A 15,259-nucleotide genomic window follows, 5' to 3' on the forward strand; every position below is an offset into this window, starting at 1 on the left:
CCTTGTATTCGCAACCTTACTCCCTTGGTGATTACCCAGATTTCATGACCATAGGTGAGGGGGCTTTAAAAATATTACAAAAAATACTCCTACTAATTGGAGTAAACAATGTAAACTCATAAAATATACCTGACAAAACTATAATTCCAAAACAACAGATCGGTTTGTTCTTGGTGACTGCTGTTAAAAAAGTAACACGGTATATGGGAAATATGTTTAACAAACTTAATGTGGATTATTAAGCAATCAGTTAGTTTGTTATCAAGTTATTATGGTAGCTTTTTAAATAGATAATACAATTATTAGGATACTGGGCTTTTGGTGGTAATAATGACAAAGCGACCAATCTTGCTAACTATAGGGAATTTCTATAGATATTGCAATATCATTATTATTGTGAGGTTTTCTTTTGGGAGGGGGGCTTGAAAAACAATTATTATGACTGGACATACAGGGCTCCATATATTAAGTCAGCTCTATGGCAGATGTACTCTTGGCCTGCAGTGGCAACACAGTATTCACAATGAAGGTTATACTGTCCCTCGAGTTAGTGTAGATCTTCTCTATTTCCCTCTGTTGCTCAAATTGCTGAACAGTTCATCTGGTTTTCGAACTGTATTTATAATAATGTTTGTTTTTAATTTTGTCACAAGCTAAGGGATAAATGAGTTTTGAAACTGAAAGAAAAAATGAAGCATGTCAACATTGCATGATACGGCTGCACATTCAGGTTGTTTTCTGCATGAGCACAGTGCACTGTGAAAAAAATTAAATCATATTCAGTAAAAAATATGGTGATATGATTAGTGTAAGGAAGGAACAGAGGAAACTTTAAGAATGAAGTGAGTTAGCTTTTTGATAGAGTTAACAATGACATAAGCTGCTCTGTTATGCCATTTTTGACACAATACCTCTTTAGACTTATTTTGACGTTCTTCAGCCTCCTTTTTCAGTCTAGCCTTCTCGTTCTCTAGGTCTGCAATAGCTTTGCGTAAATCATCGGACTCTTTGCTGGTATTTAGTCTCTCAAATTCCAGTCTTTCCACTACAGTCATTTTTTCTTTGGTAGCAATTTCAGTCTCGTGAAGACGGGCAGCAACTGTATCGGCTTGTTTCTTGAATTTTTTAGCCTCTTCTTCAGCTCTGGCCTGGGCTTCACTGAGCTGAGAAACCTGAAGTCTGAGTCTTTCAGCTTCAGCCATGATCTCCAATTGCCTTTTTCGCTCTACTTCCAGTGACTTGTGATATTCCTCGGATTCCTCCTCCAGGCGCTGCTGCATTAACTGTTTATCCTCCAGCAGCTTCTGAGCCTGCTCCTGAGCCAAGTCCTTCTGCTTCTGGAGCATTTCTGCTTCAGCCTTGAGTCGAGATGCTTCTTGAATTGCTTGCATTTTCTCTTTGAGCATCTTTTCCGCAAGTGCCCGTTGCTGATTAAGGTCATCTTCTGCAATTTGTCTCAAGCGTGCAGCCTCTTGCGCTTCCACACTAAGCCTAGCAGCGTCCTCTGCAAGCTTTCTCATGTTCTCAGCCTCTTCAGCAAGCAGTTTTTGTGTGCTGTCTTTGTCCTTCTTAATCAGACGCTGATTTTCCTCCTCAATTTTATTTTTCAGTTTGAGCAGTTCCTCCATCTGGACCTTGACTTTGAACAGCTCCTCCTCCACCTGGCCCCTTTGTTTGACGGCATCATCGACCTCGTCTTTGAGGCGCTGGAGTTCTTCATCTAGGACAGATTTTTGCTTATCAGTTTCATCAAGCCTCAGCTTAACCTTTGTGAGCTCTTGCTCCACTTGGAACTTCTGTTTTAACGTTTGCTCGGCCAGCTTTTTGTGCTTTGCCATTTCAGCGTCAGCTTGCTGCTTCTGCATGAGCGCTGCAGCCTCAGCTTGGGCTCGTTTGGCAGCTTCAAATTCAGCTTCCTTCCTCAGTCGCTCGGCATCTTCCTGAGCCTTGGCTTGGTTTGCGGCTTCTTCCTCAGCGGCTGCTTTCTGCCGTTCTGCCTCCTCTGCTTGCTGACGAAGGAGAGCTGCCTCTCTTTCTGCTTTCTCCTTAGCAGCTTCGGCCTCTTTGGCCAGCTTCTTGGCTTTCTCATACTCTTCCTTGAGCTTCTTCTGCGTGATGCTGTCTTCTATCTGTTGGGCAAGGACGCTTTGAACCTGTTGCTCTGCTGCACTGCATTTGTGGGCTGCCTGTTGGGCCACAACAATCTGTTTTTCAGCTTCTTTGTCAGCCTCATCTTTCTGCTTTCTGGCTTCTTCTGCTTTCTTCCTCAGCCGTTCAAGCTCTTCTAGGGCTGCCTTACGCTGCCTGGCGGCCTCTTCCTCTGCAGCAGCAATCTTCTTCACCTTTTCCTCTGCTTCCCTCCTCCTCTTCTCCTCCTCAAGGGCAAGCTTCCTCAGTTTCTCTGCTTCCTCTTCGGCTCTGATCTTGCTTTGGTGGGTTTCATCTGCAATGTTTTTCAGCTTGTTCAGTTCCAGCTCCAGATCCAGTTTTCCAGATGAGGCCTTTTCAAAGTTGAGTTTAAGAATCCGGATTTCTTCTTCGACAATTCGCCTCTGTTTGAGTGTGTCATCCACTATGGCTTTCTGTCTTTCCATTTCTGCCTCAGAGGATTTTTTGAGTTGCACAATCTTTTCCTCAATCTCTTGCTTGTGCTGGTTGGCCTGGTCTTCAAGAGCTTTCCTCTGGTAAGCCTCATCCTCAGCTTGCCTCCGGAGTCTCTCATTTTCTGCCTCCTTCTCTTTCAGGGCAATTTCGGCCTCTGTTTTTAAGCGAGTGGCCTCACTGATCGCAGCCAGCTTCTCTTTGAGAATTCTCTCAGCTTCTGCCCTCTGACGAGCTGCCTCTTCCTCAGCAATCTGCCTCTGATGCTTAGCCTCCTCTGAAATGGCTCTAAGCCTGCTTGCCTCCTCAGCAAGGTCCTTCATCTTGGCAGCTTCTGCCTCAAGTAGTTGCTTGCTCTTCTCTGTATTAGACATGGACTCCTTTTCTGCCTTAGTCTTCAGCTGAATGAGGATATCCATTTCACTCCTAACTTTGGCCAGCTCATCTTCTAGCTGCTTCCTTTGTTGCTGAGCTGCAGCGACTTCATTCTTCAGGCGGTAAAGTTCATCTTCAAGGAGGGATCTCTGCTGTTCTGCGTTGTCAAAGTCCGCCCTGAGTCGAATGAGCTCCTGCTCGGCAGTGAGTTTCTGCTGGGCTGTGCTGTCGGCTATCTTCCTCTGCCTCTCAAGCTCTTCTTCAGCCATTTCTTTCTGCTTCAGGGCTGACTCCTCGGCTTTGGCTCTCTTTTTAGCCTCACGCTCTGCCTCCTCCTTTTGTTTCTCAGCTTCCTCTTGAGCGAGGGTCTTTTTGTGAGCTTCTTCTTCGGCCTGCAACCTCAGACGAAGAGCCTCATTAGCCTTCTGCCTCCATTTCTCGAGCTCTTTTTCAGCCTCTTCTCTGGAATTTTCTGCGTCTTCTTGTTGTTTCTTGAGGCGTTCTGCTTCCTGTTGCAGCTGAAGGACAGCACCATGCTCCTGCTTGAGTGATTCCTCCAACTTTGAGGTCTTTTCCGCAAATGACATGTGCTTGCTCTGGAGTTCAGCTGCAGCACTTTGCTGTGCAGCCTCATGAGCGACCTTGATTTGTTTTTCCTTTTCAATCTCTGCTTGCTTCACTTGTCTTTCAGCCTCCTCGGCCTGCATCCTGAGGTTTTCAAGGTCCTCCAGAGCTTTTTGCTTTTGTTTAGCAGCTTCCTTCTCTGCCTCAGATTTGCGCTTGAGTTCCTCTTCAGCCTGGCGCTTTTTCTGCGTCTCTTCACTTACTTGTTTACGGAGCTTCTCAGCCTCATCTTGGGCAAGCTTTCTGAGTTTTTCTGCTTCAGCCGCTCTATCGCGAAGCTGCTGGAGCTCAGATTCGGCGGTATACTTTTGTTTTTGTGTTATCTCGAGTTGGATCCTGATGAGGCGGATTTCCTCTTCGATCTTAGTCCGGCTGTGAAGCGCTTCATCTACCTGTTGACTTTTGTCCTTGATTTGCTGCTCTGAGAGATTTTTGAGCTCCTGCAGCTCCAGCTGGATGTTGGTCTTTTGCTTCTCTGCATCTACAGCAGCAATTTCTCTCTTGCTTACTTCTTCCTGCATTTTGAGCTTCAGCTCTTGAGCCTCTTTCTCAGCTTTGGCAATAGCCTTCGCGTGAGCTTCAGCTAACTGCTTCTGTTTGTCTAACTCTGCCTGCATCTCGGCCATTTTTTTCCGCTCTTCTGCTTTGAGTTTCTCTGCAGCTTTCTGCATTAGTGGAAGCAAATGGTAAAGAAAGGATTATAATCAAGCATGACAGGTTAAAGGTAATACATCACATTTGACCTGCTCGAAGCAGTGTGAATTAAAATTGTAAGTACTGTGGTAATCACAGCCAAAACACACACTGCAACAAGCATCTAAATGTACTGTATTACCCAGGCAATGTTAATGTTAAAATTAGCTTAGTAAAAGATCATTCACTAGTTGCAAATTAGATGCACATTCATCAAAGTCATGTTAAATTCACGATGCAAGTAAAACGATTCAGATGGCAGTGGATCTATTAATGTATGGGAACAAAATATCACTTCACAACACAGCAAGAAAAACATGGCATGTGACTGTAGCTGTAACTGAACTATGTCAATCTGTGCCATAAAATTGGATCAATTAAACTGTTTAAATTAGCACTATAAATGGATTCACCACACTCATGAATAGAATTTATGGCGAGCTTCTAATGCTCATGTTTCCTGCATTTGAAAGTTTGTGAGAAAACTTAAGTGAGGTTTGTTGAAATAGTTTAATGTTAGAAATCACCACTCTTTTTTTTTAATCTTATCCCATGCACTGGGGGTTCTTTAAATCACTATTTGTGACAAAATGGAGAAAGCAAAGGCGAAGTCAATGATAAGAGGCTCAAGTCAACCCAGTGTATATTAGGAAGCTCGCTTATGGCTGTGTTAATTTCAGGAAAAGTTGTAAATTTACAGGATGAGCTGTTAGTAAGAATATTAGTGACTTTGAGACAGTATGAATGGCTGCAGTGTTTATATAAAGAATGGAGTGAAAAAAATGTCCGATGGAGTTTGACAGAGACAAAGGATGATGAAAGTAATAGGGTCGGTAGGTACCCCAAAAACACTGAATAATTTACCTCTTTAATGCACAGGTTAAGCATTCATCATGGCAAAGCACTGGCAAGCAGTTAAGAGAGGCAAAGAAGGAAACAAAACATCAGGGTTAGAAAATAATGTAACACTTTAAAGTTGTGTTACTGTGGAAAAAGAAAGAGAGCTGAAGATCATGATAACCAGGTTGAACCTTAGATCAGAACTTTGGGTTTGACCTCGGGAATTAATGCGAAGGAAGAAAAAGGAAGCTTGAAAAGAGTGAAAGAAAGAACCCCTCGTTCTAAGTCTATAAATGACACAACACACAGAATGGATGGAAATGGAGAACCTAACACTCCAACTTAACAAATCTACTTTCATACTGCATCCACGTGGGTGAATGAGCTTTATACACTGTTTGTTTTCTGGTATTTTTAATAACCTTAAATACCATTTTAACTAATCCCTATTAGATATTAGCCTTACGTGTGTATTTCACTGGAAAAAATATCAGCTACAGCAGGCCAATGTTTCACGCATAACCAGTGTAAAGAATCTATTTGTCACCTGTACATTAAATATAATGTATATATGGGTTTGTGTGTGCATAAAACACACAAAGAAAAGTGCGTGCTTGCATGCCTGTGGTTCAGTGACTGGCAATTTCTCATCTGTGTTGGTTAGATGTCAGTTTGATTGGTTTGTTAGGTTAATGTTAGATAGAATTTAGTTTGTTTGGGATCCTCGGCCAGTTGTCACGCACCTCGTCGTCGTCCAGGCGGCGCTGCGTGTCTGTGATGAACTTGATGTACTGACTAGTCAGAGTCATCAGTTCGCTGTACCTGGTCCTCAGTGTTACATACTGATACAGGAGAGAAAAAAATAACATTTAGAAATGCAACAGCTTCAGGAATATTGTTTTCACAGGGTCAGTGGTTAGTGGTAGAGTTAACCTTCAATTAAAAAAAAAAATTACCTTTTTTCTGTAATGATTTCCAGTACTCATAAACTCACCTCCTGAATAATGTTGTCAGAAGCTGAATCCAGTTTGGTTTTCTTGAGGGGCGAGACAAGAGGTTCCACCTGAGCTTTGTAGGCAACCAGTTGGAGTTCATAGTCCTATTAGCATGAAACACATTACAGGTTATTTCAGTAAATGCTCTAAACTGCAAGATTTATCGAAAAAATATGCAGAATAGTGTTATTTCAGGCTCGCCTTGATAGTATCAATGTATGCTTTAGCGTATTTTTGACACTCATCAACTTTGTCTTTGTTCTGTTCGATCTCCTCCAGCAGTTTCTGTGTTGAAAGGAAAAGGGTTCAAATAAAAGTTAATCTCAGCAGTTTCACTCGAAAATAAAGCAAATAATGGTGCTAATATTAGATCGTTGAACATACTTTCTCCTGGGCAAGTTGCTCCTTCAGCGTTTTGCTGTCGGTGATAGGCACAGCCTGAATCTTCTCCTGTCTTTGCTTAGCATCGGCAATCCAGCGGATTAGCCAATCATAGCTCTCACGATAGTAACCGAGCTGGCGGCCGAGCTGCTCTAGCTCTCTCTGGCGAAGGTCGATCTGGGTGAACACGGCCTTCCAACGATCCTGGAGGCTGGACAGCTGCTGGCGGAAGTGGTCGAGCTCAACGTCGCGCTCGCTGTGCACACGAGCCATCTTGTCGCTCACGGCAGAGGCTTTTTTCAGTTCTTCTTCCAGGGAATCAAACACTGGCTGTTCACCCTCAGCTTCAGTGCGCATTTTCTGCAGGTTTTGTACAAAGAACACCAATAAACAGTCTGTAAATACATCAGAACCGGGCAAACCTACTATTAAAAGTGTGACTTCTATTTCTTAAACAGAATCAATTGAGAATAGTTCTTTGTAACATAAGTAAGATTTCTGTAAAAAGAGGCTTGGCAAGAAAATAAGTCATGTATTGTTTACCTTAAGCTTTGCTCTGTAAGTCTCTACTTCCTTGACATCACTGGGCACAGTGTGAACTTCACGCAGACAGTCCTCATACTGCTTGAGAACGCCTTCAGCACCCTGTGTGTTGCGGATGACCATTTCCACAGTCTTTAGCCTGAGACAAGGAGCAATAAATTAATTAAGGAGCTCTAAGTGCACTAGAAAACAGCACATTTTCTCTTTGCAGTCAGTTTTTAGGGACTTACTTCTCAAGATAAACAGAGGAAAGAATGTGGGCATGATCCATCTTCTGTACAGTGAGGTCGAGCTCTGACCGCAGCACAGGAGCTGAGGTGGAAGGCTGAGGGGAGGCCAAGACTTCTTGTGTCTTAACAGACACCTTATCAAGGTCCTTCTTAAGGCTGTCAAGTTCTCCCTGAACTTTCTGTACAACAGAGAAGACAAGCATGAAGAACAAAGAAAAACCAAAAAAATCCAAGCCAGCCGACTATGAACAACTGAAAGAAAAAAAGGAACATTTAAAATTTTAATTAAACTAAGCTCGAGGAGAGCAGGAACCAGAGGCACATGGCAAGTTTTCTGCCATCGTTAACAATTTAACCCCATTTTTATGTGTCAACCAAACTCAAATAACTCAAAACTTTTATTTTTGCACAAAGCCCTAAGCTGAACTTCACCTACTAGCAGGGCTGTACAGCTGCTGGATTGACGCCAGCATCCCAGCTCTCATTGAATTACATATAAGCTGTTAAGCACTTAAATTGATTTTAATTCTCTGCTGTGTTTCCACATTTTAAACCTACTGCAACGATTCATTAATTCAACCCCCACTTCATCCTTCTGCATGGATTCTGGTTCAGTTAGCTACTTTTGCTTCTCATCAATAACACATTTAGTCAACTATCCAACAAACCTATCCGTCTTTTAACCACAGCACAGCTAATTTTGGTTTCATTTGATGCCTCATTGCCATTTCTGCACAGAACACATTTAAATTTGAGCTCTGTACCTTCTGCTCTGTGGTCTTCTGAATACACTCTTTGAGAGGCTCTTTTTCCATAGGTTTGCGAATGCGTGCCACAGTACCAGCCTCGCAGTCCTCTATACGCAGACGCAGGTCCTTCAGCTCAGAGATGTAGTTCTTACACAGAGTCTCATTCTGTTGACCTGTGAACACATTTGTATTAGTTTAGAATCGTAGGAATAGAAAAGATCATCCGTTTTGAAAAGGCTATATTTGAATTTCCCAACTCTGGGACTAATAAAGACTATCGATAGTCAAACTCATCCCATACTTTTGCATGAATGTCGAGTCGCAAAAGTCACTGCTGTTGTTACGCTACCTACCAGCAATGGCTGTGAAATTAAAGCACTCTGAAATTGAACTATTCTTGTTAGTATGAAACATTCAATTCAATTTTAATATGACACATTCTAAGATGTCATGTCCACAAATAGATAATGCTGTACTGCTGCACTGTAATGTTTTCGATCACCTGTGTCACACCTTCCATGCAGTTCTTCATATATGATGTGTAAAATACACGCAGCTCCAGCCATATCTATAGCATACACAACATATGCACTACCCAAGTACCTAAAATCAGAACACATATTCTACTTGGTGCAGAGCTGCCACAAAGAAAATGCATATTGAAAATCAAAGCAACGTGCACTCACACATGACTAAAGACAAACACGTGTTTTGGGACATTCCATCAAAGGCTGGAAGGCGTGTACACATATTAGTTTGGTGAGCAGTAGTTTGTGCTTGCTTTAAGTCACTCACCTTTAACCCTAACAACCATTATTCCTGAAAGGTGAATTGACAGTTATATACTGTTCAGTTGCTACACACTTGACCTCGGTAAAACTATGAATCATTAAAATCAGTTTGTTAAAATCAGATCTCACCTTTCTCCATGGAGCGAAGCAGGTTGTCGAAATGCTGGGTGGACTTGGTGTAGTCGTCCTCGACCTGCATGCGGTCATCGGGGCCGAAGAGCTGCGAGTCCTGGCTGTCATGCATGAAGTCCTGGTAGTGAAGCTCCAGATTCCGCATGATCAGCCTGTACTCTTCTGGCTTCATGGTCTTTAACTGCACACAATGAAGAGAAGCAGTGGAGGAATTAGGAGACAGGACTTGGCGCAATGTTGTCAAAGCACAAACAAGGCCCCTTTTATCGTCAGCTACACCAAACTTGGTACACACTGAAATGGAATTTCCATTTCCAAACATGGAATGAACCACAATGAAGTTCCCCTCTTTGTCAGCTCTACAAGTTTTAGGTGATACTTTTACTTTAGTACCAACCAATGTTCCCTCTAATTTTTCACGTGTCTGAGCGAACACACAAACTCCCTGAGCGGTCCCTTGGACCACTGTGAGCGGCAATCAGACGTGTGCACTGTGGTCACGCCGGCATCTAATCCATCCAAGTTACATGGTTTATTAAAATTATCAAATTACAGCATTTATGTTAGACTACTTTTAATTAACTGCTTTAGCCCACTTGCAATGAAAATGTAAAAAAAAATCTAGTCATTGACCTGTGTAGTATGTTAACACTATTGGAAGTAAAACTTGAACTCCAATTTTGAAAACACAACTTTCTTTCTTTTTAAAGTAACTCAGTTTGGCAAACAAAGTTTTTTGCAGCTATTTTTTTTTAAATGCAGCCAAGGCGGTTTTTTAAATAAACATTTCAAACTATTTTTAGAACAATCAGCTGTTCTGCATCAAATCTGATGCCACACAATTTGTGCCACTCCAAAAAAATAATTTCTGTCCACTATGAGATAAAGGAGAACAGCCTGAAACCTGCAGGCCTGACAGCAGGAGATGTATCACTGCTGTAACACCTGTAACATTCAGCAGTCGCCTCATTGTTCTGACACACACAACAAAAACTACAGTACACACTAACTACACAAGATTTGCGCTAAACGTCTCAAATCTCTCACATCTCAAAGCACCACCGTCACTCCTAAAACTTCCCCCCGTTTCTTAACAACTAGATACCACGTTGCCATATCATTTTTTGATTGGTCGACATGGTACTTTTTTGGACGAATAGGAAAGGGAGAGGGGGTGGAGTTTGTTTTTGCTCACAGGTGGAGAGCGCTTTCGAGCCTTTTTTCTTATAAAACGCCGTTTTTACCGTTTATTCCCGCAGTAAATATAAACAACAATAGTATTCAGGAAAAAACAAACAAAGATTGCATATATTTTTTATCATAACTCTGGTTTTACGTGGCCTATCAACACAATTTAAAAACTGGTATAAAGTCCACACTTTTTCCGTTAATTGTTTCGTCTGTCCTGCTCACATCTCCAATGGTTATACACGTTGTCATTAATGTGGCTTCACTCCACATCAGCCACGCCGCTTTGCTAGCTAAAACACCGGCGTCGGCACATAAGGACGCTGTCATAGCCTGTCAATCACGTTGATTAGCTGCGTATATACGAATGTAAATCGCATCATTTGCTGGACTATGGGATAAGGTGGCATCGTTCTAATCCCATATGGGAGCAGCCAGTCACTTACTGACTAACACTGCAAAACAGAATTGTTAAAGTATTAATTTTAATTTCAATTCAGGTTAGATTTTTGTTGTGCGCAACACAGATTTTCTCTGCACAGAGACCGTGCCAGCAGTGCACAATTGCGCACGTGCGCAGCTTAGAGGGAACATTGGTACCAACCATTGTGATGTTCCAGGAGCGTATCTGTGTGAAGTCTCTCATCAGGTACTGCCATGACAGTAGACTCTTCATGTTTATATGGAGCATCTGCCACATGGACACCATTCCCTGATGACCTGCATCCAGACTACAGTAGGACAATATTGTGCATTATGGGAACAAAAGAAAAAACAAATTAAATAATTGACATGATCAAGCCAAGATGTCGTTGTCACATAGGGGATCAATTTTATAGCCACACCTGGACACACCGTCCACAGCCTCCTTGTTGACAGGAGGTACAATGAAGCAGACAGAAGGCACCATCGCCTCGTGTCCAGAACGGTTCAAGACCTTCCACTTGAAGGGCTGAGAGTTGTTGAGGAGTGCACACTCATCTCCTTTGTGGACAGTGATCTGAAAAGAAGCCAGGATATATTAAAGTAGATGTAGTCTCAGGATCTGTGGCAATCATGATTGCAATGGTGAATGATTAAGCATTTCCACAGTGGAAATAATCCAACCTCCTGCTGTTTGAAGTCACAGACAGCCTGAATGGGCAGTTTGCCTTTGATGGAAGTGGTGGGGTTTCGTGGTTTCAGCTGGATGATTGACCTGGATCTCTTGTTCAGGCCGGCCACCACAGTCTTGAATTCATTCAGCTGTTCTTTCTCTTCCTGTTGAAAAGAAGATTAAACTAGATTACAGTAAAAGAAAGCAGACCCCTATCTTGATGCTTTTATTAAAGTGTGTGTGCGGTACGATGCATTTGAACATGTACATACCGCAGCATCCTGCAGCAGATCCTCTAGGCGTGTGGCTGTTGTAGAGCGATCACAGCTGTATTTCTTTTTCATGTTCTCTTGCATTTTCTTCATCTTGTCCTGAGCCTCTTTAACGTCGGCAAAGAACTGTAAAGAAGGAGATCACATGAGGCGGACAATATTCCTGACTCTATAAATATGAGGGATGATTATCCTGGAGATTTATATTCCTAAATGTCTGTGTTCCATACCTGGTAGTAGGCTGTGTTTTCTTTGAGATGAGCCTCTATACAGCAGCACAGCTGGAGGATCCAGCTCCACTGAGTCTGCAGGGCAGCTGTGAAGGACTGGTAGAGATCAAGAAGATATGACAATGACAGTGCATTAGTTTGGACACATTTAGGTCTATATTCTGCATGCAGATGTCTTCTGCTCAGCTGGATTAACTACTGCAATTACCTCAACGGTCTTCTTGCCTGGATGTCCATCCCTGACAAGTCTGTCTCCCAAAGTCTGGATGTCATTGACCTTCTTCTCCCTCAGCTCCAGTTCTCGCATGAGACCCTGAAGAATTGAACAGATGTAGTTGAAAATCTGCTTATTTGTTGAACATCTGTCAGTGAATCTACAGGGCAGGATTAGGGGATAAAAATGAGCAACTGTGAAATTTTAGATTTGGTTCTACTTCTTAAACGCACCGAGTAATTGTCTTTCTTTGCTGTCATGTTAGTGTTCCTGTCACTCCAGTCAAAGTTGACCTCTTCCTCTTCTTTGTCATTCAACCACATCAGCTCTTTAGTAGCAGCGCTGACAAAGGCATGCAGTGATTCCAGATTTCTTAGGCGGAACTTGGAAGAGTTCTGAAAAAAAGAAGAAGGAATATTTACAGCTGATTAAAGATCCATAGCTTATATTTATAGCTTCAACCTTTTGTGCTGAGTGATTAAAATCTGAAATCAGATTATTTATGAATATTTACCAGTAGTTTGCCATACTGAAGGTCCAGTTTTCCCAGGTATTCTCTGTATGTGGCCTTGCTGACAGGAGATAATTGGGTCTATTGTATATGAAAACCACAAAATGACATTATTAGGAAATAGGGAACCACTTTTATACATACTTAAAATCTGTATGTAGACTTTTTAGTGGTCCGATAGAAACACTACCTCATCAGCCTTAGCCCGTTCGATTTTGGATTTGAAGTCCTCCACGGTCTGATGCAAGCCTCTGTGGCTGCCCAGCTGGGACTCCATCGAAGGCAGATCAGATCCCCACTCTGCGTTATCGATGCGGCGCTGGTTCTCCTCCACCCAGGCCAAGAGATCTTGAACATAACGCAAGGTTACGTCATCCAACTCGGGCCGTCCCTTCACGGAGGTCTGCTGGACGCTCTGGGTAATTGGGACCTGGGCAGTAGTCACGGCAGACTTCAGACGAAGATTGTAGTCAGTGCGCAAATTCACCAAGCGCTCATGGAGGCGGTAAACTCTGTCAATGAAAAATAAAAACACAGACACACACAAGTACAGACAGACAGCAGTTAGTTGACAATGCCCTTGCTTTTTCAGCTTTCTATTTTGAAAGTTCACTTAAATTCAGCACACACACAGCACTCACCTGCGGTACATCTGTTCAGCCTGAGGGTGGCGCCCATCCTTGAGTACCTGCACGTCATTGAAGAGCAGGCGAATGACATTGTCTGCCTTGTCCAGCTCCCTCTCCACCTCTGCTGCGTGCTGAGCTGGTTTCCCTGCGTTCAGCAGACGGATGTCCTGGAGGAAAGGAAGCCAATTAAAGTATTAATCTTAGCCTTGTTCTTAGTTGGTCACGCACATCAGGATACAAAAAAATGCTAATGACAGTGACTGGAAAATGCATTCCTGTGATTTTTTCTTTCCCTTTGTACACTAATCACTCGGTTTCTGGATTTCATCTCAGTTTGTCAACTCATACTGCAGTAACACATAGCAGTTTAACTCACCGTCTGCAGCAGGGTCTCCAGGTGGGTAAGCTGCTCATCACACATTCCTGACTCCTTCTGGACTTTACCACAAATCCTCTGAAGTCTCTCGAGTCTAGATATGATCAGAGCAATCAAATTAAATCAAGAGGAAAATGGATAAACTGTCCTCCCCATTATTTAATAGCTAAACGCCCATCGTGTAACACACGCCAGAGCTCACAACAAAACCTTCACAACACTTACGGGACCCTGCGTTGCAGCAGATACTCCAGTTTGTGAGGGTCAGTCACAAAAGCCATATCGCATTTCTTCTCAACAGATTTCAATTCAAGCTATGAAAAAGTTGGCTCTTCTTGGCTCTCACACGCCCATTACTCTGCCACGTACGTGCCCAGAGGGGGACAAAAATGCCTTTCTTACAAAGAAGTCCGGTCAGTCCATTCAGTCATTCCACATCCCAGAGAACTCCATAAACAAGGCTGCGAGACTGCAACATGACGGGGCTGTCTTGTGACAAGAAGCCATCCCATTTTGTCCCAAGCGTGACACAACGCTGTTCTAAGTACACAAAAATGTACAATTTTCTCATACCTAATTATGTCTTTATGTGCGTCCAGTTATGGGGAACACAACCCTTTTATCTCATTATAGAGCAACCCACAAATGCAGAAAAATACTCTTAGAATGTTTTAGCTACCAGAAAAGAACAAATGTGCTAAACAATTTGGCTACTCGAGAGGGGGAAAATGAAGGCAATTATTTATTTAACCATTCAAATATTAATATATAATGAATAAAATGCAACTGGATATTATTTTGCCATTCCCCAATGAACATAACTGGCTAATTTAATAAAGCTAAAGACAGGCAACAGGCTCACTGCCTTTTGTCAATTATCATGAAATGCCTTTGATAAAACTGTGTCTTTGTGTTTTAAATGGATTTAGTTTACTAGCCTATGATCATCTGTTTATTCCAGTTGAAAATATGTCCCTTACTAGGATTTAATGTTAGCTTAGCTCTTTTCCCAAAGTTAACTATGAAGAGTTAAACTCTTTATTATTTTTAGAAAAACAAATGCGTCACATGTGTTTTATTTATAACTTGGTATATTTGTGCATTATTCCCAGTAAGGTTGACAATTATATCACCACCTTCTTATTAAATATGGCTCTCAAGGGATTTTTCTTTTGCAGTTTGTTGTTAGCACAGCAGTCCTTGCTAAAGAAAAACTGATGCAATTCAATCTTGATCACAATCATCATATGTCTTATAAATCTGTCCCAACCTCTCAAACTCGATCCTGAGGAGTCGTTCTCTCTCAAGAATGGCCACGTGGAGTCGACCCCACTCCTTCTCCACATCAATGGGATGGTAGCCTGGAGGGACTTTGACCTGACCAGCATGCACTGCACTCTGTATATGGAAGTAGAAAGCATTTAGTTGTGAAGCGTTGGTATAACAGTGCTGAAGGAACGGAACAGAATTCAACTTATTAAATTAAATGATTGTTGGTTAACTTGCCTCAAAGGACTGGTAGATGTGTTTGGAGTGGCTCTTATCAGTCTCTTTCACTGGCAGCTCTGTCTCTTTGAACTTCAGGAACTGGCGCCAAAGAAGCTTAAAGGGAAAAAAAGAAACACAAAGAAATTGTTTATTTTTAAATTAGATTTCCCTTTATTCATTCTAATAATTTTATAGACCTCAAATTATCTATAAAAGTTCCTGGTATTTTTTTTAAAATCAGAATTGTCAGATGGTAAAACCCTAATTATATGAGTATGAATACAATAAAGTAACACATCCT

General features: G+C 42.1%; 1 protein-coding gene across 2 annotated transcripts in view; it reads right to left on the minus strand.

Moving 5' to 3' along the window:
* Positions 1 to 15,259, minus strand: part of plecb (plectin b) — a 40,127-nt gene that overhangs the window by 10,399 nt on the left and 14,469 nt on the right. For both annotated transcript variants that reach the window (XM_026183401.2, XM_080307845.1), the window contains exons 10-31: positions 14,977 to 15,072; positions 14,741 to 14,868; positions 13,471 to 13,564; positions 13,107 to 13,261; positions 12,656 to 12,977; positions 12,469 to 12,546; positions 12,188 to 12,349; positions 11,949 to 12,053; positions 11,741 to 11,836; positions 11,511 to 11,636; positions 11,250 to 11,402; positions 10,988 to 11,142; positions 10,747 to 10,873; positions 8,952 to 9,135; positions 8,047 to 8,204; positions 7,283 to 7,461; positions 7,053 to 7,191; positions 6,513 to 6,869; positions 6,330 to 6,413; positions 6,128 to 6,232; positions 5,877 to 5,975; positions 912 to 4,265 (exon numbers count right to left, since the gene is read on the minus strand). In XM_026183401.2, coding sequence (XP_026039186.2) covers positions 912 to 4,265; positions 5,877 to 5,975; positions 6,128 to 6,232; positions 6,330 to 6,413; positions 6,513 to 6,869; positions 7,053 to 7,191; positions 7,283 to 7,461; positions 8,047 to 8,204; positions 8,952 to 9,135; positions 10,747 to 10,873; positions 10,988 to 11,142; positions 11,250 to 11,402; positions 11,511 to 11,636; positions 11,741 to 11,836; positions 11,949 to 12,053; positions 12,188 to 12,349; positions 12,469 to 12,546; positions 12,656 to 12,977; positions 13,107 to 13,261; positions 13,471 to 13,564; positions 14,741 to 14,868; positions 14,977 to 15,072 — 6,456 coding nt within the window. The remainder of the gene's footprint in view (positions 1 to 911; positions 4,266 to 5,876; positions 5,976 to 6,127; positions 6,233 to 6,329; positions 6,414 to 6,512; positions 6,870 to 7,052; positions 7,192 to 7,282; positions 7,462 to 8,046; positions 8,205 to 8,951; positions 9,136 to 10,746; positions 10,874 to 10,987; positions 11,143 to 11,249; positions 11,403 to 11,510; positions 11,637 to 11,740; positions 11,837 to 11,948; positions 12,054 to 12,187; positions 12,350 to 12,468; positions 12,547 to 12,655; positions 12,978 to 13,106; positions 13,262 to 13,470; positions 13,565 to 14,740; positions 14,869 to 14,976; positions 15,073 to 15,259) is intronic.

Source organism: Astatotilapia calliptera, chromosome 11 (assembly GCF_964374335.1).
Source record: "Astatotilapia calliptera chromosome 11, fAstCal68.1, whole genome shotgun sequence".
Lineage (NCBI taxonomy): Eukaryota > Metazoa > Chordata > Actinopteri > Cichliformes > Cichlidae > Astatotilapia > Astatotilapia calliptera.